At 34.7% G+C, this 22,341-nt stretch overlaps 5 protein-coding genes across 5 annotated transcripts; 3 read left to right on the top strand and 2 right to left on the bottom strand.

The window, feature by feature from the left end:
- The first annotated feature begins 227 nt into the window (after positions 1 to 227).
- On the top strand, positions 228 to 1,866 carry LOC108848245 (aquaporin PIP2-7). Its single transcript, XM_018621560.2, has 4 exons — positions 228 to 596; positions 676 to 971; positions 1,249 to 1,389; positions 1,490 to 1,866. Exons 1-4 carry the CDS (start codon positions 308 to 310, stop codon positions 1,607 to 1,609), a joined length of 846 nt encoding a protein of 281 aa, XP_018477062.1. The 5' UTR covers positions 228 to 307; the 3' UTR covers positions 1,610 to 1,866.
- Positions 1,867 to 7,123: 5,257 nt separating this feature from the next.
- On the top strand, positions 7,124 to 8,598 carry LOC130511620 (putative F-box/kelch-repeat protein At4g35120). Its single transcript, XM_057008856.1, has one exon. It carries the CDS (start codon positions 7,158 to 7,160, stop codon positions 8,415 to 8,417), a length of 1,260 nt encoding a protein of 419 aa, XP_056864836.1. The 5' UTR covers positions 7,124 to 7,157; the 3' UTR covers positions 8,418 to 8,598.
- A 930-nt stretch (positions 8,599 to 9,528) lies between these two features.
- LOC108849928 (acetylserotonin O-methyltransferase) lies at positions 9,529 to 13,308 on the bottom strand. Its single transcript, XM_057008857.1, has 2 exons — positions 12,493 to 13,308; positions 9,529 to 10,141 (listed from the first exon to the last, which is right to left on the bottom strand). The coding sequence occupies exons 1-2, from the start codon at positions 13,273 to 13,275 to the stop codon at positions 9,821 to 9,823; spliced, it is 1,104 nt and encodes a 367-aa protein (XP_056864837.1). The 5' UTR covers positions 13,276 to 13,308; the 3' UTR covers positions 9,529 to 9,820.
- Positions 13,309 to 18,507: 5,199 nt separating this feature from the next.
- On the top strand, positions 18,508 to 20,270 carry LOC108853063 (uncharacterized). Its single transcript, XM_018626528.2, has 3 exons — positions 18,508 to 19,046; positions 19,571 to 19,756; positions 19,841 to 20,270. Exons 1-3 carry the CDS (start codon positions 18,618 to 18,620, stop codon positions 20,126 to 20,128), a joined length of 903 nt encoding a protein of 300 aa, XP_018482030.1. The 5' UTR covers positions 18,508 to 18,617; the 3' UTR covers positions 20,129 to 20,270.
- A 51-nt stretch (positions 20,271 to 20,321) lies between these two features.
- On the bottom strand, positions 20,322 to 22,341 carry LOC108852151 (lysine histidine transporter-like 7). Its single transcript, XM_018625655.2, has 5 exons — positions 22,012 to 22,341; positions 21,792 to 21,925; positions 21,297 to 21,712; positions 21,061 to 21,192; positions 20,322 to 20,976 (listed from the first exon to the last, which is right to left on the bottom strand). The coding sequence occupies exons 1-5, from the start codon at positions 22,269 to 22,271 to the stop codon at positions 20,491 to 20,493; spliced, it is 1,428 nt and encodes a 475-aa protein (XP_018481157.1). The 5' UTR covers positions 22,272 to 22,341; the 3' UTR covers positions 20,322 to 20,490.

The following is a 22,341-nucleotide window of genomic DNA, read 5'->3' as shown; positions in this document are numbered from 1 at the left end:
AGGTTTTACAGTCTTTTTTACTATTGGTTAATTGATTTTAAAATTATATCTTTAAAATATTTTTATTAAAAAAATATAATTTTCTTAATCTTTGTGCATTAGTTAAAACATCAAGTATCATGAAACGGAGGGAGTATTATTTAGCAGAGCTGTTTAGGTAATTACTAAATACCGGAAACACCCTTGGCTTAACTGTGTCATTTCCTTTTAAAAGGAGACACTGTCGTCATTACACAACACCATTCAATTCGGACCAAACTCCATAGCTTACCTAGAGAGAGAAAAAAAAGAGAGACAAAGTTTAACAATGTCGAAAGAAGTGAGCGAAGAGGGACAAACCCACCACCATGGCAAAGACTACGTTGACCCTCCACCAGCTCCGCTTCTCGACACGGCAGAGCTCAAAAAGTGGTCTTTCTACAGAGCTCTCATCGCCGAGTTCGTAGCCACACTCCTCTTCCTCTATGTCACCGTAGCCACCGTCATTGGCCACAAGAAGCAAACCGGTCCTTGCGACGGCGTTGGTTTGCTCGGGATCGCTTGGGCTTTCGGTGGTATGATCTTCGTCCTCGTTTACTGCACCGCCGGTATCTCTGGTAATTAAGTTTGAAAACTCTTCGTTTACCTTTTTTTAATTAGTTATGTTTTGTTGCTAATTTTTGTTTTGTTTTGCAGGTGGTCACATTAACCCAGCTGTGACTTTCGGTCTGTTCTTGGCACGTAAGGTGTCTTTGGTGAGAGCTGTTGGTTACATGATAGCTCAGTGTCTCGGAGCCATTTGCGGTGTGGGTTTCGTGAAAGCTTTCATGAAAACTCCGTACAACACTCTCGGAGGCGGAGCTAACACTGTAGCAGATGGTTACAGTAACGGGACTGCTCTTGGAGCTGAGATTATTGGAACTTTTGTCCTTGTTTACACCGTGTTCTCTGCAACTGATCCCAAGAGGAGCGCTCGTGACTCTCACATCCCCGTAAGTGTTCTTTTGGTCTCATAGGGTCTGTTCTGTTTCTGATAATCTTTTTAAGCTTTATGATAAAGTTTGGTTTAATCTCAAATGTGTTTGTGTAGATTCTTATGAAGTTAGAATCTTTTCGGGTTAATGTTATAATCTGTTTAATCTCAAGTGTGTCTGTTTAGATTCTGATAAAGTTTGAATCTTTGTGTGTTTGAATTGAATCTTGTTTAGTTTCAGGATAAAATTAATGGGTACGTCTAGATTTTGATAATGTTCGTTTTTTTCTGATTAGGTCTTGGCTCCACTTCCAATTGGATTCGCTGTGTTCATGGTACATTTGGCTACTATCCCCATTACTGGAACCGGAATTAACCCAGCCAGAAGCTTCGGTGCTGCTGTTATCTACAACAACGAGAAGGCTTGGGATGACCATGTAAGTCTAAAGTTGTCATACACAATATTGGTTGGGATAATTAATAATTCATTTCTCTAGTGTAGACTAAATCATTGTCTGACAATCAACTTTTTGCCAGTGGATCTTCTGGGTCGGTCCATTCGTGGGAGCACTAGCAGCCGCAGCTTACCATCAATACATTTTGAGAGCTGGAGCAGTTAAGGCCTTGGCCTCATTCCGAAGCAACCCAACCAACTGATGCAGAAGTTTGAATTTCCCCACTTAGTGATGAAGGCTTAAATATGAAGAAACAACTTTTATGTGCTTTTAATATGTATGATTATTTGTGTGTTTGTGAGTGAGAATCATGAAATGGGTCTGTTATCTCTTTCCTTTTTTTTTGTCTTTTCATTTAGTGCCCACATTCTTAGTTTACTATTTGCAGTTTAGTTTCTAAGTGTATTTCTTGTGAAATTATTTCCCTCTTTCTCCCTACATCCAGTTAATTTTGTGATATCAGACAATCCGAACTCAAAGTCTATTGTTCTTCACACTTTTAATTATGTAAAAAGGATGGTTATAAGCAAAAGTCGGCTGGAACTCACGACTCACGAGCAGCTGATGAGTTTCGATTCGAAACTCATCTTTGTTTTCAAATTTGAAAACAATTCGGACAAACAGCTTGTAATTAGTGAGCTATGAGTATATAAAAGACAAATTCAAGCACCATGAAAACAAAGAATTTCTTACACAACTCTGTTAATTTTTTTTTTAAAAGAGTCATTTCAGAGGTCAGTCTAGTCTCCTCAATCGCTATAATCATTGAGTATGTCCGACAGTACTCGTTGACACTTTCATCGGAACGTTTCCATTGATGTAGTCATATTCCAGTTGATAGCCGGTTCTGAATGTTTGAAATATTGGTCAAATGTAATGATGCTTCATTCACTCCTTGTGATTCTTTGGGGTACTCTCTAGTGCATTTTTTTATATAAAAATGATATGATATGAAATTAATGTTGCGATAATTTAATAGAAATTGTGGTATGGTTTGATGTTTCTGTATAGAAGCAATTAGCGTCATAGAGATATGAAATCAGTAACAATTTTTCTTTTTGCTTTAGGTTTTGTTTCTAAAGAGTTCTAGAGATTTGAATTAATAGAATCAGTATGTTGCAGACGCTTCGATCATTTTTTTCTATTTTTGTGGTGGCGATATGAATTTGGATTTGGATTTCGATTGTGTGATATGAATAGATTTGACGTTCTGGGCCATGATCAATTAGTGACATAGACATGAAGAGAACAACAACAACAACTAATAAGAAAAAAATAGGAAAAATAGGAAAACAATACTATTAACAATCCTTTTGTGTTTTGACATCATTTGCCATATTCTCTATATTGTCTTGTGAAAGTCAAAAATGTTGTATTATAAGTATCTAACTATAGACAGACTCTAATATACTACCAATTGCATTACTTAAGGATATAAACTTTTGATGTAATTTTTTTATGTAAATTTTTTTCTTTGCATATTTTCAACGATGTTATTAACCAAAAATAATGATAAGAAAATTACATATGAAAATAATAGTTTAAAAAATTAATAGAATATAATTGATTGAAGAGTATAGAAAGATTTACGAGGTTAATAGCTGATTTACTTGAATAGATTAAATTGTTATTAAACAACCAATTTCTGGGGTAAATTGAATGAATCATCATGGACAGCAGTCCCACAACCATGGCGGCCAAGTCCCTGTAGTATCAAAAGGGCAGTATCAAGCAAGCAACTTTGGAAAGTTTCAATCAACCAATCAAGTCTAGTATCAAAAGGACAATCTCAAGCAAGCAACTTTGGAAAGTTTCAATCAATCAAGTCAAAATGAGGAAATGAACTACATTCCAAGCTTAAATGTCGCTTAAACGAAATCCATTTGTGGAAAACAACAAATTAATCATAGAAACTGGGTTCCTAACATGGGAAACACCTACGAACGCACATCTTTTTGTTATCGCCACAGCTAAATGCAACAAGAACGATCATTAGTTCGATATAATATTTTCACGGCACTTCTTGAGAGATGAAATATCATTACCAAACAAAAAGTCCTTTTGTTTCCTCGTTTATTACTCCATTGAACTTCAACTTGAGAACACCTTCTCCTTTGGGGAGATATGAACCAAACTCAAGATTGATTTTCTCTTCATAGAACTTGATTGCAATCACTTTGACCTAAATAAAATAGATCAAAGGTTTGAAAAATTCTCGAGGTTTTTTCAGAAAGGAACCTAAAGCACGGGATAAGCAATGATCGTACCTTAGAGGGCTCACAAGTATTGGATGAAGAAACATTGATGTTCTCAGATAGATCTCCTCCATTTAGAACAACCTAGAGAAAATAAATCAAGTATCTGTCAAGAAATCTAAGATTTTATACCACAAAGATGAAATCAGAGCAAGGTGACCTGTGAATTGACTCATCTTCGAATAATTGATTTCGTTCGTTGTTACGTTTCCGCGTCGAGATCTGTTACTTTTAGGATTACGATTTGCCGCGCTTTCTGCTTTATTTTTGAGAAAAAAAAATCTGATTTTCAAAGCAACATCTGATTTTCAAATTTCAACGGTGCTTTTAGGTTTATCATGTTGATTTTAAGCCGGTTTGGTTTCAACCGGTTTAGCTTTGATTGCTTACAGTTTGTTTTCTGCCCCGTCCTGATTAAATAATTGGAAACTGCACAATCACTGACCCAAAGAAAAAGAAAAAAAAATCATAATTTAGTGACTAACCAAAATTACATCTTCTATCATATTTTCTCTTCCTATTTCTTTCTACTTTATCCACAAAACTAATTTATTTTGCTTTTTAAAATTATTATTTCACAAATAAACCTTTAAATGATTGGATTGAGTTGAGTTTATATAAAACAAACACATTACATTATTAGTAACCCCAAACATTTTGCCTAGCCCCAAAAATCTTAATGAGAAACTGATGCAAAACCAAACTAAAAATTTACAAGTATCCTGTTGGATCTAAAATTTTTCTATTCAAGAAATCAGAACCAAAAAGAAAACTTTAATAGACATGATTCAAAAAGAACCAATATAGACCCGATCTAACTATGACAGTTTTTGGTTAAATTTTGAAGAAATTTAGATATTTTAAATTTGGATATTTTGTTATCTTGTCAACAGTATGATTAAGGTGAAGTGACAAGAAAGTTTGATTGAAAAGATTAAAAGCACTGAATTGATAGAAAGCAGAGAATTCTTTAACGAACAGTTTGTATCTAAGACGAAAGAAAAAGGTGTAGGATTTGTGAGGTTGGTGTAGATGGGGTTGCATGGGTGAAATGGCTTCAAGAAGAAGAACCTGAGCTTTTGCATACTTTCGAGCTACAGCCTCACGTGGAGTATCGGTTTCAGGTTTCGGATCTGGTTGCTGAGAAATTTGGTTCCAAACCTCGGGGATTCATTGCAGAAATGGAAGATGGAAAAATTGAAGTGGAGTGGGTGAACAAGACAATCTCCAAGGTTGATCCAGGACAGATTACAAGAATTGGTTATTTGTTTGGTGAAGATATTTGAAGGTTTTTCTCGTGTTTTGATATTTGAAGGGTTTTTTCGTGTGTTATATAAATCCGTAACTGTTAAATAGCCCCACTGTGTGGTGAAGACACACCACACAACACAAAAAAAAGTGCAGAACAATGTGATAGAGCCATGGTAAGATATTATTGATGATTATAGACGAATTACACTCTCAAGTTGAGAAACCTCGATCTTAAGACAATATCCAGAAGTCTTCGGATCCTTTACACAATCCCAGAAAATGCCTAAACCTCAAGAACAGCAACACCATCATATATGTGTGTGGCTGTTAAAACATAAACTTCACTCATCTGGAGAAGCACACAGAACGTCTGTGTAAGAAGCAAAGTCAGAATAGGACTGCAATTGTTCCAATGATGCTTCATCACTAACTGAGGTTGCGGATCAGCCTCAGATTCCACTTCTGAAGTATTCCCATGTCGAGCAGTCAAAACTCCAACGTACCAGTAGTTTCCACAACACAACTATATGCTGTTTCTTAAACACTCATGAAAGGAATCAATTCTTGCTTTTCAACCGAGTTTGACACAGCCCTATATTTTCATCAACTTCAGTCACAGCTAAAAGCTCAAACGGAACCTGATTACACTCTACACGTGAAGCCATAACACCAACATATCCTGCCTACATCAAACTTGCAACATCATCATTAGTTTTCTCAAGAAACTCTATTAAAAAAAACTGGTGAGGATCAGAACACTTAAGAAGTCTAGCAGACAGAGTAATCAAAACACAATTTCCACATCTTTTTTTTTTTTGGTCAAACAACAATTCCATTAACTTAAAGTTTCAACCTCTATTAGAGGAGGAAATACAAAGTAGAAAGGCACAACTTGCCATATTACAACCAACAGAAAACACAAAAGATACATGTGAATCCTCAAAAGATAAGATAAGGGATCGAATAGCCAATAAGATCCAATGAGCATCAAAAGACCAACTCTCTGAAAGGAGGCAACTGAGTTCATGGCAGTCTGACTTGCAAACCAGCTTAGAAACGCCCAAAAGGGCTAGACACTCTGCAACTAAGGTAGCGAGGTCATGATACCAGGACAATGAGCAACCAAGTCTTCGTGAGACCGAACAAATGTGATGCACTGTAAGGAAGCAAATACTGTTGCTTTTCTTTCCAAATTGCCACCAATGGTTAGAAAGCAAAACATACACCTCCACAGTTAAAACACAGTCATATAAAACCCTGCATACTGCAGAATAGGAATGAGCCAAGGCAAAATAATTGCTACTGAAGAACCTGAGAACAGAGAAAAGAAATCCCAAACCAAACAAGGCTATGACTTCATTCTCAATGAGACTTTGCCAACTCTCCAAACATCTTGACAAGTGAACTATGAAATCTAGGACAATGAGCAACCAAGAGACGGAAGCAAAAGCACAAGACACAGATTCACAATTCCAACCAGAAACCATATCACTTTTTATATCAAAAACCACTGTATAAACATAGATCTGAGAAACTTGAGGCCAGTAGATTAAGAAACCAAAATCGAACATGACAAAGTTATAACAAGCCGGATAGAACCCGGAATTGAGACCGCATACTGCAGTAGAGGAATCACAGAAAACCACAAGAACGAATATCACCGAAACTGATAGAGTTACTAAACGGACAGACAGTATAGTCACTGCAGAGTCAAAGAAGCCGCACAGGAACAGAGACAGATCCGGTGGGTGGGGAGGAACGGAAAGGACGTGAGGAGAGCACTCGACTGGGAGCTCTATGAGAAACACGAGCGGCAGCGGTTCGGGAGGCGGAGGAAGGAGCAACGGCGCAAAGGGACAAGGAACCAGCAGAGCCATGGAAGAAAGGAAGAGGAGGGAGAAAGAGGAATGTTCTCGTCGGTGGGCGAGAGGCCACACCGACGGCGGCGGAGATGGTTCACAGGAAAACCCTAATCGGCTTGAGAGAGAAAAGCAACTCTTCTCGTACACAATTTCCACATCTAAAGTCCCAAACTTTGTCATCAAAACACTCGTGCATATAGCTCTAACGTAAGAAACCATAATAAACTACCCTACTTAACCTAAGCTGTAACAAAATCACAGAGCGCTCTGTGTTTAAGACATTGTGGGTTTTAATGTAATGGCCCACAAAAAAAAGCTACATTATATAATGAGCGGTGAAAAACGAAAGCACCCAAAAAAAAAAAAACTAGTAGCCGACTAGATGAATAATTCTACAAGTCCTAGTCCTCGTCCTTCTTCTTCTTCTTCTCGGTGCCATGAGCCATCATCCTCTCCATCGTTCTCATCGGCGGTTCCAGATGAAATCGCTGCGAATTGTTTGGCCCGCGTCTCGAAATCTCAATACCGTTCAACCAGCTCAGTCTCCAAGAGCTTCCACTCTCTCCTCTCTTCTCCGGAGATATACGCAGCTCGATCTGAAATCGGAGCCACAGAGCCTCGCCTCTATTTATGTTGTGAAAGTTTAAGGACGGGGGCCACCACCACCACCCGTCGTAGCTGGTACAATCTCATGAGTCTCGATGATGAGAGAATCAAAAAAGGAGACGCCTTTATCAGCGTAAACGGGGCTGAAATCAAAATGAAGACTGAGTTGAGGTTAGTACCTGTTAAAGACTCTTCCTTTCACCATTTATGTGCTCGATCAAAAGAAGCAAATTTAGCCGTTGGTCCCGAGATCTACCAAATCGGCGGAATCAACAAGAATGGCAAGCGATCTAGATCTGTCTGTGTGCTTGATTGTCGGAGTCGCACTCAACGTCGTGCTCCTAGGATGAGGGTTTCAAGGCAATGCGCCAAAGCTTGTCTTTTTGATGATGGGAGTAGTATATATGTTCTGGGAGGAACCAGAAGAGACAAAGAGTGTTGGGGTGAAGTTTTCGACTTAAAGTCTCAGACTTGGAACAAAGAGCTACTACTTCCTAGACCCCCTATTGGTGATGATGATTTCCAAGTTTTTGCCCTTGGAGCAAAGATATACGTTATCACCGAGTGTAACAAGTATGTATATGATCCTAAAGAAGGAAGATGGTTGCTGCTAGACTGGCATTTTGTGGGTCTAAACCGCATACTAGAACTAGGTGGGGTTTGGTGCGTTCTAGATAATCTAGTGTTTATGGAGTGCAGCAGTGATTTGTACTGGTATGACTTGAGCTGTGGAAAGTGGGTAATTGTCCAAGGTTTGGAAGATCTGTGCTATACCAGGGTTAATTGTCGTTACCGTATGGTTCAATTAGTTAACTATGGTGGGAAGCTGGTGATTGTATGGCTAGTGTTGCGTGAAGCTGTATCCAGGAGGAAGCCGCCTGTCATTCCACTAGAGAAAACTTGCTTTGCCGTCATTAGGCTGGAGAAGCGTCTCACTTCATCTGGACTTGTTATCTCGGGAGAGATTGAACGGTTGAGCTTCTCTCTTGTTCACGGCTCATATAATCCCTTGACATGTCTATCCGTCTCGCTTTGATTATACTATCAAAAGTATCCCTCTCTTGCTTTTAAGTTTGGAGTTGAGTGAAATTTATTTCACTTTGTTTTGTAATCTTTTTTTATTTATGTTTTTTTTCTACTTCATCTTTGTGTACGCTTATATAGATTTTGTGGTTACTTCAAATCATATTAATAAAGTTTTTTTTGTGCTTGGTTTATTTGCTGAGTTATTTAAAGATCCGGTGAAGTGAAAGATTACACAATAATAATAACAAAAAAAAATTACAGGATTTCAAAGGAGTTTGAAAAAGAGACATTTTCTTTGCGGGATACTAGCTAGCTAGAGATAAGCCACCCGATTGCGGTGGAGTATGTTATGGCCATAAAACCACTGATCAACATGAGTTCAAAAATAGAATTTATACTCGGAAACTGACTCATTATGACCACCGCGGACAGCAGAAGATCACGAAGCATTGCAAGGTGGTAAGTGGTACTTTTCCACCTTCAGACATAATGTGCAGTAGTTGTTGTATTGTTTTTCCTCCTGTTGTAACCAGATCAGAACAAACTCCTCCTGAGAGATACATCACAACGCAAACCGTAACGTTAAAATTGTTGCGTGATACCAACGACAACGTTCTATAGGATATGATATTACCGAATGAAGCAATTGCGAGTCTCAAATATCTGCTGATACGTATTCCGTACGTGTACGGCTTCGTGGAGATGAATAAGTAATGTTTGCTTAGCATATGTAAACTGAACCCAGTGATACACTCATAGCTTGGAGTGGCCTAACGCACAATTAAAATAATGTGGTCTTCATGTAGGTACTAATGATAAACAGTAACACAAACAAGACAAAAGTGCTTAATATCATTGACAGAAGAGAAAAGAATCGAACAAGGGTCTGCTAAATCAAATTTTAACTAGTTAACCATTTTACCAAACTAACATTTTATATAATCTGACCGTAGAACTTATTATATATCTTTGTGGTTTGAAGCAAGTGATTTATTTGTTTTATAGCAGCGGCATGCCTAATCACAAATGTTAAATTAAATTTATCAACGGGAATAGTAGTGGGTTACCTCTTCCTCAACTAGGATTCAGTCATCCTTACATGTCTATGAATGCAAAACGTAAACACAAATGCCCATTTTCGTTTTTACAGTTTCGAAATGATGTTTGATCAAACAAGGTTGGTTTACCAGAACACAAATAATAAATGGAAAATACAAAAGCATGTGATAATACAAAGAAAAAACACAATAAACACGCCACGGCAGGTAATGATACAAGCCTTGATTATTCTGAAACACGATTTATCACACTTAGCCATAACTTCTCACGCTTACCACTTAACCGATAATCGCAAATAGATTCAGTTTTGTCACTTCCTCAGTTTGGCTTCAACCCTCTCATATCTTCTTTTTATTACCGATATGCGATGATAACACACTGAACATCATCAACATCCCTAACTTCATATCGAGCAAAACCAGCTTCGTTAAGAACAAAGTCCCATTCTTTCAAAGTCCGTTCTTTGCCTGTGCTTGTGTGAGCCATCATCACCATATCAAGCATCAATCTCACATGCTCTAACTTCTCATCTCTGTCTTCCATTATCATCGTCTTTTTCTTCTCTCTGATTACAGATTCCACTATCAACACTTTCCCGATATTTGGTGGGACAGCTTCCTTGCAATTCTTTAATATTCTTATGCAATCTCTGTCTCCCCAATCATGTAACACCCACTGTCATCATTTTTCAACAGTTTAAGTATCAGATATAACTAGTCAATATCATGCCTTCAGATATGATCTAAGCTTGCATCAAAAAGGAAAATATGATAGAAGCCTTTAGAGTTTATTTTTTACAAATATATTTTTTAAGGCTCTCGATCGTATTTCAAAGAGTCTTACAAAGAAAATAAAAGAAGGAATAAGCTCATCAGTTCAAGAAATAATTTGGGGAAAAAATCCTTGTCAATTTTTTTTCCAATATACATTAGCCCAATTTTAACCGGACAAGTTTTTCATCTGTTACGCATCAGTTTTACAAAAGAAGGGGTTCGCTTTTCAAAAGGATGTGTCGTCATTGTATATTGGTAGTGGTTGCTTTATTTATTTGACACTAGAATAGAGATAGTGGTCGCCATCAATTGATTCTGTAGTTTTGCATCATATCATATATCACGTCCCAAATAGGCAAATAGTCATGTTGTTTGGACGATGGTAGAAAATGAATGGATTCTAAAAAATTTCAAAACTTTTTCTTCTCAAGTTTTGTGTTTTACATCCGAATTTTTCTTCCATAAGGGGGGGGGGGAAATGGTTCTGAATTCTCTGTATCAATACTATTAATTCTTCAACATGTCCAATTGATAGTAGTTTGGTCCAAAAAATGTTACTACATAATCAATATTACATTAGATTCATATATCAATATAAAACTAATTATATAAAAATAACGACCTTTTACTATACATATATACACGTAACATTCACTGTAATCCCAAATTTTTAGGAGCCCATTTTTCCAAATACAGTTTTATCAAAACTATTAATTCTTCAACATGTCCAATTGATATTAATTGGGTCCAACATATTTTATAACTGTATTTAAATGATTTATCTAAATATCATATAACCATCTTAGATAACCACCTTCTAAAAGTTATTAAAATCCATGTTATAACTGTTCCTACTAAAAACTATTTCTTTTTTCTTTCAAATAAAGTTTTGAATTTATCAGACAGGTCTGTGATTTGGAAAATAAACGAAGTACCATTTCCATGATACAATTTTTAGAAAATAAACGACGTGATGTACATAGGATATTATATTTCTTATGAAACTTTAAAAGTTAACTAATATTGATATTAACTAATAGTGGAAGCGGGTTACTATTAAAATTTAATTTTATGATTGACGGAGTTTAACCGGTTTAAGTGAATTTTTAATAGAAATAAATATTCATATAAACTCATTTAGTTTAACGGGTTTTAAATAGGTTATTCGAATAAAAAATATTTATTAAATGTGATTCTACTTAAAGTTAGTGAAGACCATTTTAACCCAACTATATATATATATATAACAGAATATGTTAAACAATATTTCTTTAAACATTTTTCAAAAAAAATATTCGGTTTTAGTTGCGGGTTGAGTTTGATATTAATTTTCGAATATAATAATTTAAGAACTGTTCGAGTATATAGATCATGTCTAATAGAGTATGAGATTTTTATTTTTGGAGCGATTGAGATATAAATATTCTTGACTAAATTATGTTAGGTAACTACTAAGTAAATATAATATGTTACAAACTTTAGGAATAAAGTTTTAAAATGGTTTCTGAAATGCATATGGTACAAGTGTATAATTATGCAACTTGACATATTGAATATAGTCACCAAAAATATATTAAATTAAATTAATATTAAACACTAATATAATTATAAAACACACAAAAATCAAATTAAATCATTTTAAAAAAAAAACATAAAACAAAACATATACACGCCCTTTAAAGGGCGGGTCAAAATCTAGTGTGAAATTAAAATTTCAAGCATGGCATGTAATACATTTCTTATTGTAAGAGAATACTTCTCTCTATGCACGTACGTTTCTTCAAAATATAACAAAAAGTCTCTTTAAAATAGATTATTTGTTGATGACAAAAAAAAAATTATTTGTTTTCTCATGCTGTCAACACACTATTAAAATAAAATAATGCATAATAAAACACACACAATTAAATCAAACAGACAGTGAAAACTACAACCAAAATAATAGAATGTATACCCAAAGGTTATACGATATAAGAAACAAAAAAAAAATCATATCATAATCTTTTTTTTTCATATCATAATACATATATAGCTTAATTCGTTCGAGGCTTACTGCAAAGTGAAAAGAATGATGATATTTCACAAGATTATACTAAAATAATCTTAGTTCTAAATATGCACTTTTCTTTTGTTCTGATATATATGTTTGAAAGTTTGATTTTGTGAACGAAATGAAATATGTAGGAAATGAAAACACTGAATGATAGACGAATAGTTAATAAAAAGAATATAGAGTATGTAAATGAACTTAACCTTGATGAAAACGGCGTCACATTTGGGCACAGAATCAAACATATCGCCTCCGACATTCTCAACACCATCCAAGACTTGAGCAACTTTGATAACGTGAGGAAGATCAAAGTTAAACCCTTTGATCCAAGGAAACTCCTTAACCAATATTCCCATCGTCTCTCCGGTACAGCCTCCTACGTCCACCATCGTTGCCACGCCTTCGAACAAGTCGTGACAAGCTCCAGCGACAAGTGGCACCACGCGCCTTGTGTCACAAGCCATGGCCTCATTGATCATATGGCTGAGGCATGGATTATCCTCCGCTAAAGCCCACACATCTTTACCGTGCACCGCATCAAAAGGTGGTGGATGTGAACCGTTGGTCGGAAAAGAGACAATCGAGCTCAGTCTTAACCACGGAGCTAGCATATCGGGACTTGTTTCGAAGAGAACGAAAGGAGCCAGAGACTTGCCGTCGCGTTTTGTGATCATCATACGGCGAGAGAGTGGCGTGTTAGTGTAGCCTGTGGCTAGACCATCTTTCGTGGGGACTTCTTTGAAGACTCCTTGGTGCACAAGGAACCTCATTATACGGTGGAGATGTGACGGAGAGGCAGAGACTGCGACGGAAAGCTCGGCTAGTGTGATGGGAAGTGAAGAAGGGTGGTTTTCAATGGCTTCTGGTATCTTAAGATCGATGGCACACTTTGCAGCTGCTATATCTGCAAACCCAAAGACATATCTCCAGATGTCTAGAGAAGCTTTAGCTTCTTCATCTAATATGTTTCTTTTAGTTTCTTCCATTTCGTTTCTAAGACGAGTGATTTGTGGTTGAGTGGTTAGGAGTTTTTTTATAGTGTTTATAGAATGAGGGTATAATAGTAACTCTGGTTTGTAAGAGATGATAGTAATTTTGGCTTGTACAAACAATAGTAATTTCGGGACCACATACGAAGAGCCAACATGTTTAAAATGGATTTAGCGTTACGAATTTTCCGATCAGTAAGTATTGACATTTAAGAGCTACTAGATCATGACATGCGCGGGTTTATCTTTTGATTCACATATTTTATATATATCTTGTATATTATTTAAAATTTATAATATAAAAAATTAGATCCAAATATTGAAAACTCGAAGAACTCATACATGAAATGAACAGATTTATACCCGACCGAGTGAGCTAAATTTCAAACATAATATCTTTTGTTATATTTTTAATTCATTTTTTATGGGTTGGTGAGATTTACTATTTATTCGGAAGATTTTTGGCTAACTTAATGGTATATATTCGTAGGTTTCTTTTTTTCTGAACAGGAAAAAAAAAGATTTGGGTCTTGATTAAATTTATCTTATATAATAAATTACTGCTATAAATAATTTTTATAAAAACTAATTTGTAACAGTAATATCATTTTTGTTATAAATTAGTATATCATGGTTTATAGATTCAAATTATAGAGTTAGTCGTCTTCATAGTATTGCTAATATTGATAGATGCAAGTTAATGAATACAGATAATATATTGTATTATTAGTAATCTGTCGTATAGTATTATATGTTAGTAGATATATTATTAATAATTTATCTTATAGTATAATATGCTAGTGGATGTATCTAGCTTATAATAAAATATATGCAATATAAGGAAACATGCGTAGTGGATATAATAATAAGGTAAGAGGTGGAAAACTATGGTAATGGTTGATATTAATTATTTATAAAAAAAGCATGTCTAGTAATAAATAAATTAATATGCATTAGTTACATCAGGTCCAACTTTAAAATACACCTAGAAGAAGTTGTAATGTTTCTGTTTTAATAACATAGATATTGATTCAATTATTAGAATTCTTTTTTATGAGGAAAAGAAGATCTGACCAGTTGTTTGTTGATTTTCTTAGTTATCACTATCGATTGTCGAATATTTTTATAGTTGCATTATTTGTCTTATAGTCGTTGTTTGGAGTTTCTGCTAAAACTGTAAAAATGGGATGTTTTAATATTTTACCTTGATGAGTAATAATTATTTTTGTGTGTGTGGACTCAATAAAACTGTAAAAATGGGATGTTTTACCTCTTAATACCAATATACCAATATTCCCAGCAAACCATTCTCAAGGTCTATCAACCAAACGAACACATATCAGCGTAGCTGTCAAATATCTTTTGACACGTTTAACTTGTATATAAATTCAAGGGCTGAGTGACTTCGGTTATACACATATTTACATGTCGATTAAATTTCTTTTAATGCGAGTTAATTTATGAAAATTTGAATTCCTTTTCTTCATTCCATAACTTTCTTGCATATCAGTTTTATCCTACATTCACACAAAAAATCACACGTTAACACATTAATATACTATTTTCAGCATTATATATTGGTATTTACAAAATTTCTAGTTTAAGGGATACTAGATCTTGATCCGCGCTTTGGAAGCACGGAATATTTTACGATGAAAAATTTCACTAATAACTTAACAAATATTTTGTTAACTTTTAAAGAGTGTGTATTTAAAATATTTTTGTATTTAAATCAGTGTTTTTAAATTCAACCCAATTGTGATTATACCGGTTAATCCGGAGATCTAACAATTCAATTTAGTTTTTTAAAATATTCATATTAAAAAGTCACTAAAACCCGAGACTAACCGATTGAACGCATGGATGACCGATATGTAATCTAATTTGATTGAAATGGTAATATTTTCATAATTTGTAATCTTACAATCCAAATTTTAAAGTTTATTATTTTGTAATTTATGAAATTATGACGTTTCTACAAAATTTTAAAGAGAAAATGATGGATATAAAATAGCTAAGATTAATTATTGTATTGTTTGGAAACATTGATAGTAGTATATAAAATATATTGTTTGGAAACATTGATAGTAGTATAAAGAAATAAGTATATTGTTTAGAAATATGGATAGTAGTATAAGAAAGGAACATTAGTGATTTAATGTAGGTTTAACTATAAAGTATAAATGTGTATTTAATTTAAAAGCTTACAAAATAAATGTTAGGTCCAACAGAATATTTCTGTTTTAATAAGATAGATACGACCAAATCAAAACTGAATGCATTTGTTAAAGTCTTTACAAGTTTTAGCATAATGTAAGTTTTAAGTTAATTTCTTCAAGAAATTAAGAAATATGAACTACAACGACAACTCAGAAAAGTGCGATTAGAAATTACGTTTTGCGTGTTTTGATTTCCTTCAATGTGAATCGATTTTACGTGCAAAAAATAATACTCCTTACACAACTTGGGTTTGTTAGTAAAAGTTTGTCTAACCGTGTTTACTTTCACTAATGATATGCATGTTCTAATTAGATCACTGATTAATTAGTAATTTATGTAGTTAAATATTTGCAACTAGAGATTAACGTCCCACATATATATATATATATATTGCTAGTTCTATATTAGTGCTGTCATTTCACCATACATAATACCTTATTAATTGTTAATATAGGAACAACCGACGCAGTGTATGTCTAAATATAGTATACTCCGTGGTGGAGTGTCGCATATGTCGTGTTTAGTGTTGCTTTCTTCCATTTTTAATGAATTCTTGGTGCAATATTGCATAACTGGCTAATAACAAAAGTTGATATACAAATTCTCTAAGTCTCTAATGGTAACTAAATTTTTGCTAAAGGATCATACCGGAGGAATTTATTTGAAAAATATTTTATAAATAAACATAGCATATAATACATTTATTCTAAATGGTTACTGTAAAACCGTAAATTACATAAAATAACGTATTACTGACTTAGAACAGATGTTGAATATAAAAAAAAAACAGATGTTGAACTTGAATATATCGGGTCGAAAACAAAAAGTTTGTTGAAATCAAAACAGACTTCTAGAAGATCATTTTATCGTTTTATTCATGTTTTAAAACCATACCAATAGTTGAAAAGTTCGTAAATAATAAAAATATAAACAAGTATATATTAATTCTAGAAGCCGTAGTAAACATAAAATTTCAATATTTTAGAGGAGGATTTGAGATATTATTTTTGTGATTTGTTTCCGCCAACCTCTGTATGATTCTTAACCGAGTCTTATTTTTTTAAAAACAAAACAACAAAATGATTCATTCAATAGAAATCATTGGATGAAACCGTACCTTTTTTTGGAACAATGGTCTACACTGCTTCTGACTGGATGATTGGATGAAAAGTTAGGACCACTAGATTCATCACAACTGGTCGTTTAAGATTAACCTGAAAACTATACGTGAAAACTGCAGTACGTAGTGTATTTATAATGCAGGACCTATCTAAGGTAAATATATGAACATGGGCTTTTAGTTTTGGTGGTAAATGTCTCACAGCTATGAGTTCCATCACCTCAGTTCGAATTTCGACAATTGGAAAATTAATATTTTGGTATCGCCAAAGACAGAAAACTAATACGTGACAACACGTGACTAGTATGGACCACTTTTGTGAGACTAGAATATCTCGGTATAATTCAGAAAAAAGGTAAATATATGTCACAAATTTTGCTCTAAATTAGACTTCAGAATTTTTATAGTGTTTCTTTTTGTCTTTTGTCATAAGAATTAAGAGCCCGTCCAATGGTTGGATACTATATGTAGTATTTATTATTTAAGTAAATGTAATACTATTATCTATATATAATTTAATTATTTAACTAAATTTGAAATAATAAAAAGGCATCAATCATCATGTGACAAGTGTAAAAGAGATTCTCAAAAATTATTTTTGGATATGTTAAATTAGAACTTTTTCTGACATAGCTGATCTTTCTTCTTTTGCTAATTTTTTTAATAATTGGTTTATATCATTTTAGATATCTACAACTGAAGCTGCTCCGAAAAGTTTTCAGACTTGCACTATGTTTCATCAAATCTGCTAGATCTCTGCATTCCATTACAAAAAGAACAGAAATTCTTAATAGAATTAAAAGATAAATACTCCTTCCGTTTCTAAAAAATCCACGTTCTGGAAAAAACCTTCGTTTTAAAAAGGTATATTTTTCTGTTTTCAATACACTGATTAATGATAAATTATACATTTCAAAAAATATAATTATATTTATTAAAATCTTACTAGTTAAAAGATCATGAAAAACCCATAGCTTATCAAAGGGATACATATAAAGTTTAACTGGTGCAATAAAATGAAAAATCCATTTTGAAGGCCTTTGTCGTACACAATCCAGAGACGACATTGCAAAAGGACTTCCTAAAAACTGAATATATCAAGTTGCTAAACTGATGAGCCCGATAGCCAGACCAGAATCAAAACCAACTCGTTGCATGAAATATCTTTTAAGTGCCTAAAATTGACAATAAACCAAATGTTCTGGACCACTAAAGATATTTCTGATTATTCAAATTTTTATCTTTATTTTCAAAGTAAAACAACGACTTTAATAGTGGACTTGAAGGAACGATATTATTCGCAGTTGATGTAAGGAAATTAACTCGAAATACATATTTGTTCAAATCGATGAAAGGCTGATTTGACAATTCGTTTTTTCCATGTAGGAACAAACTAAGAAATAAATAAAAAAACTAAATATTAAAAAAAAAAAAACTAAGAAATAACATTTTTAACATTTTACCAAAAAAAACATTGGTGTTCCAACTACAAATAGAAAAATAGAACGTTTTAGTCGACCGTTTCGTCTCCAGCCACAATTTTGACCAAATAATATAAAACTTAAGCTTTGTACGTATACGATCTAATTTGCATTTTGAGAGATGCCATAAAATATGTAATATTTTTGCGTATTATATAATGGTAAACTAAACAACACTGCTGAACACTACGTCATAGTTCGATACTTAGTATATAATTTTTAATGTAGATTATTAGAAAAAATAATATAAAATAGTTTATACTTAACAAAAGAACACTTTGATTGGCCATTTAATTTTCAAATTTAAGTTTGAATTGTAGTTTCCTTGATTATAGTTTTCTTTTCTTGGTCAGCATCATCTGTTACTCTCAAAAGAAATTTGTACCTTGCAATCATTTCCCATTTCATTTTCCAACCTTCTAAGTTCTAAATACAAGGTCATAACCAAAATATTACAAAATTCCTAAAGCAAATCAAAAGTTTTATTGAGAAGCAAGACCTATAACTTATAGGAAGAGATGACGACGTGGCCGGCTAGATCATCTCTGCCACAGACGGTAAGGCCGGTCTATTTTGTGCAGAGCCCACCGAACACAGACGTAGACAAGAGATCTACCGGGTCAGGTCTTAGCCCGTTTGGATCACCCGTTAACCGACAGGGCCAGGTCAGTCACTATAACCATGAGTCAGTGGCCGAGTCACCTTCGACTTTACGATCATCAGGGCCATTGAGAAACGGATACAGTAGTCTCCAAGTGCATGATCATGACCATCCACTCGACGAGGATGATGATGAGTACGATGAAATAGACGGTGGGGATGAGAAAAGAGGAAGGAAAACGAGGTTTTATTCTTGCTTGTTGTTTACGTTTGTGCTGGCCTTCACTATCTTCTGTCTCATTTTGTGGGGAGTTTCCAAATCCTTCTCACCTATTGTCACTCTGAAGGTAATTGATAGAGCCTTGACTTTTCGGAACATAAATTTTGCTCTTGCGAAAATTATTATATTCTCTTAAAAGTCAAATATTTCTTGTTTTCGTAATTATATTTTCTGAAGTGTGAAAGCAAATTTAGTTTTGCGTTTTGATTGTGTTTTTCTTAACAGATATAACTTACAAAAATGAATAAAACACAAAAAAAAAAAACACATCCAATAATCAAATGACGATGATGTCACAATTAGTATACTTTTGTGGAGTTTTGATAATTTAATATTAAGAAATATATAAATAATTAAGTTTACGGGAAACTGAATATGTATATATATATATATATAATTAATGCAGATAAGTATTATCAAAATACCGAAAAGGTATTATAAGAGAATAAGTATTATTCCGTCCCATGCATATATGTTTAAGTTTTGCATTTTTGTTTTGTTTGTAATACTCCCGTAAATTTGTGTAGAATTACTTTTCTATCATAAAACTGTAATAAAAATGGGGTTTACTGTACATTCACAAAATAACAGGGAATGGTAATTGAGAGCTTGAACGTGCAATCAGGGAACGACGCATCGGGAGTGCTCACAGATATGCTCACACTAAATTCAACGGTCACGATGTTATACAATAACCCTGCAACTCTTTTCACCGTCCACGTCACTTTCTCTCCCCTCCAGCTCAGCTATTCCCAGCTCATTCTCGCCTCTGGTCAGGTAAACAATTTCACATCTTACTGACTAAACCGAGCCGGTTATGATTCATGAACTAATTTCGTTTTTTGGTTGTGAGAAAAATAGATGGAGAAGTTCTCTCAACGAAGGAACACTGAGAGAATCATTGAGACCAAAGTAGTAGGCATTCAAATTCCTTTGTACGGAGGCGTACCGGCTCTATACGCGCAACGAGCTAAACCGGACCAAGTTGTTTTGCCTTTGAATTTAACCTTTACGTTACGATCTCGGGCCTATGTGCTCGGCCGATTAGTCAAGACTAAGTTCAACACGAGCATCAGATGCAGCATCACCTTCCATGGCGATAAACTTGGCAAGAAAATTGCTTTCTTGAAGTCTTGCTCGGGTCATTGATAGAAAATCAGCAGAGAAATCTGGTCTTTATTTTTATTAGGGATGAATAATTTTTTTTTGTTTGTCGAATATAAAGGTCTGGACCAATATACGTAGGGTTGTCATTAATTTCGTTATATACTGCAAGATATTTGATCGATAATCATTATTTCCCTTTTTTGATGAGAAATCGTACGAATATAATTACAGGATTCTAATATTCCATTGATCATTTTATCCAACAAAGAAAATAATGATTTTTGTGTGTAAATAAATGAGTTGAGATGTTGGTAGAGATTCAACATGCTGCCGTTTTCGTAAACTTCATGCCTAGGTCATTAGGTATGAGTGCTTCCTAGCTAAACGTCTTGTGACGTAATGCTTTAGGGATTGAAGAAGTTTGCATGTAGTCCTTTATCAGCCAAGTGCAGAGCCGAGGCAAACACAAACAAAACGCTGAAAGACGCGCCGATACTTCCCACCGATACGTTGAACCACCACATCAGGCTTTCCCTTTGGAGCTGTTTAATAGAGATCCACATGAAACACGGGTACGTAAACGTAACCAGCAAGCCTATAGCTCCAATAAGAACCGCAAGATAAGGCAAGAACGTGAATCCAACAGCTACAAAGAAACAAACCAAACACAAGAACACACGAAACATCATCCGGACAAAGATGGAGCAAGGCTTGTGTCTCTTGGTAGTGTACATCATCTCTGCGTTGTCACAAGCCGGCATTAAGTTTATCGGATATGAACATAAGCAGTTGATGATGAACGTGATGTGTATGAAACAAGCGGCTCGCTTTGAGTAGTCTTGTTCGTAAAGTTCCAAGTAGTTGCCTATTGGACCTCCTGTGGCCGGAATCTAGCATATATAAGAATTAATATTAGAGTTCAAACACATAGAGAGCAGTAATATAAAGTATATTAGTGTTGAATTTCTACGTACCTTGTCACCATATGCCCAATATACAACAATGGCTACTAGAAACATACAAACGGCGATGAACACATGAGAGATCACCACAGCTTTCCACATTGTCTTCCTTGAGGGATTCTTTGAATCGGAAGGAAGAGTACCCTACAAATATCACAAGAAAACCTCGTCAACACTGACCTAATTTAAGTTGAAAAGGTATATAAATAAGTTTTATAATGCAAATTTTCTAAGTGTTATCTTAAGACCTGTATCTCGAGGATGAGGTTGTTCCCGCGAAATGAAATAGCTATCAATCCAATGGCGTTGAAAATGGTATCGAAACTTGTATCCTTTGTAGCGTAAGAGACATTGTTTTGATCTCTTTGCGAAATACTAGCTAGCGGTAAACTCCAGATTGCGGTGGAGTATGCTATGGCCATAACACCACCGATCAACGAGATCCCAAAAAGAGAATTTAGATTTGGAAACTGACACATGACCACTGCGAGGCAGCTGAAGATCACGAAGCATTGCAAGGTAGTAAGTGGTACTTCGTCATCTTCGTATATAATGTGTAGAAGTTGTTTTATTGTTTTCCCACCGGTTATAACCAGAATCGAACAAGCTCCTCCTGAGAGATACATCACAGGGAATATTCCAAGAAGTTTCCCAAGCTTCACACCTATAATATCGTTATCGTGACATAACGTTAAATTTGTTGCATGACAAAAACGACAAAGTTCTATAGAATTTAATATTACCGAATGAAGCAATTGCGAGTCTCAAGTATCTGCTGAAACGTATTCCGTGTACAGCTTCGTGGAGATGAACAAGAAGCCAAACGGTGTAAAGCTTCCATGCAAACCCCACCGTTAAAATTATCACTCCCCATACCCTGGAAAAAAACACTTTCTAAATATGGTAAAATTGAAAGAGAAGTTATTAAAAGATATAAAGTTTTAATTACAAATGAGATTTTACCATCCTAGTGATGCTAAAGCTGCAGGAAGAAGAAGCACTTGGAGACCAAGTCCCGAGCAGAAAAGATGAAACGTCGCCGTATAAACATTCCCTTTTCTTGATTCTGTGATCGGCAGCCACTCTTCTAACGGAATCCGCCCACCGTCTCCGTCGGAGGTTGGCTGTGGATCCTTGGAGAGTGTTTGTGATATAAATGAAGGAGAACCACCACGTTCCTGTGATTCTAAATCAAACAATATGGCCGATGCTTTTTTTGACATTGTATAAAAGATTTAAAACCCTTTGTGTGTGTGTGTGTGTCTCTCTCTCTCGAGGATTCAACGTACAGCC

This window comes from Raphanus sativus, chromosome 4 (genome assembly GCF_000801105.2).
Source record: "Raphanus sativus cultivar WK10039 chromosome 4, ASM80110v3, whole genome shotgun sequence".
NCBI classification, from domain to species: domain Eukaryota; kingdom Viridiplantae; phylum Streptophyta; class Magnoliopsida; order Brassicales; family Brassicaceae; genus Raphanus; species Raphanus sativus.
This window is presented reverse-complemented; position numbering and strand designations above follow the sequence as displayed.

Excerpts from the sequence above, each read along its gene's own strand:
- LOC108848245 (XM_018621560.2), top strand. The coding sequence starts at position 308 with ATGTCGAAAGAAGTGAGCGAAGAGGGACAAACCCACCACCATGGCAAA. Across the intron at positions 972-1,248 it reads CTCGTGACTCTCACATCCCC|GTCTTGGCTCCACTTCCAAT; the intron begins GTAAGTGTTCTT and ends TTTTCTGATTAG. Across the intron at positions 1,390-1,489 it reads AGAAGGCTTGGGATGACCAT|TGGATCTTCTGGGTCGGTCC; the intron begins GTAAGTCTAAAG and ends ACTTTTTGCCAG.
- LOC130511620 (XM_057008856.1), top strand. The coding sequence starts at position 7,158 with ATGAATAATTCTACAAGTCCTAGTCCTCGTCCTTCTTCTTCTTCTTCT.
- LOC108849928 (XM_057008857.1), bottom strand. The coding sequence starts at position 13,275 with ATGGAAGAAACTAAAAGAAACATATTAGATGAAGAAGCTAAAGCTTCT. Across the intron at positions 10,142-12,492 it reads GTGACGCCGTTTTCATCAAG|TGGGTGTTACATGATTGGGG; the intron begins GTTAAGTTCATT and ends AAATGATGACAG.
- LOC108853063 (XM_018626528.2), top strand. The coding sequence starts at position 18,618 with ATGACGACGTGGCCGGCTAGATCATCTCTGCCACAGACGGTAAGGCCG. Across the intron at positions 19,047-19,570 it reads CACCTATTGTCACTCTGAAG|GGAATGGTAATTGAGAGCTT; the intron begins GTAATTGATAGA and ends ACAAAATAACAG. Across the intron at positions 19,757-19,840 it reads TCATTCTCGCCTCTGGTCAG|ATGGAGAAGTTCTCTCAACG; the intron begins GTAAACAATTTC and ends TGAGAAAAATAG.
- LOC108852151 (XM_018625655.2), bottom strand. The coding sequence starts at position 22,271 with ATGTCAAAAAAAGCATCGGCCATATTGTTTGATTTAGAATCACAGGAA. Across the intron at positions 21,713-21,791 it reads ACTCGCAATTGCTTCATTCG|GTGTGAAGCTTGGGAAACTT; the intron begins GTAATATTAAAT and ends ACGATATTATAG. Across the intron at positions 21,193-21,296 it reads ACCTCATCCTCGAGATACAG|GGTACTCTTCCTTCCGATTC; the intron begins GTCTTAAGATAA and ends TGATATTTGTAG.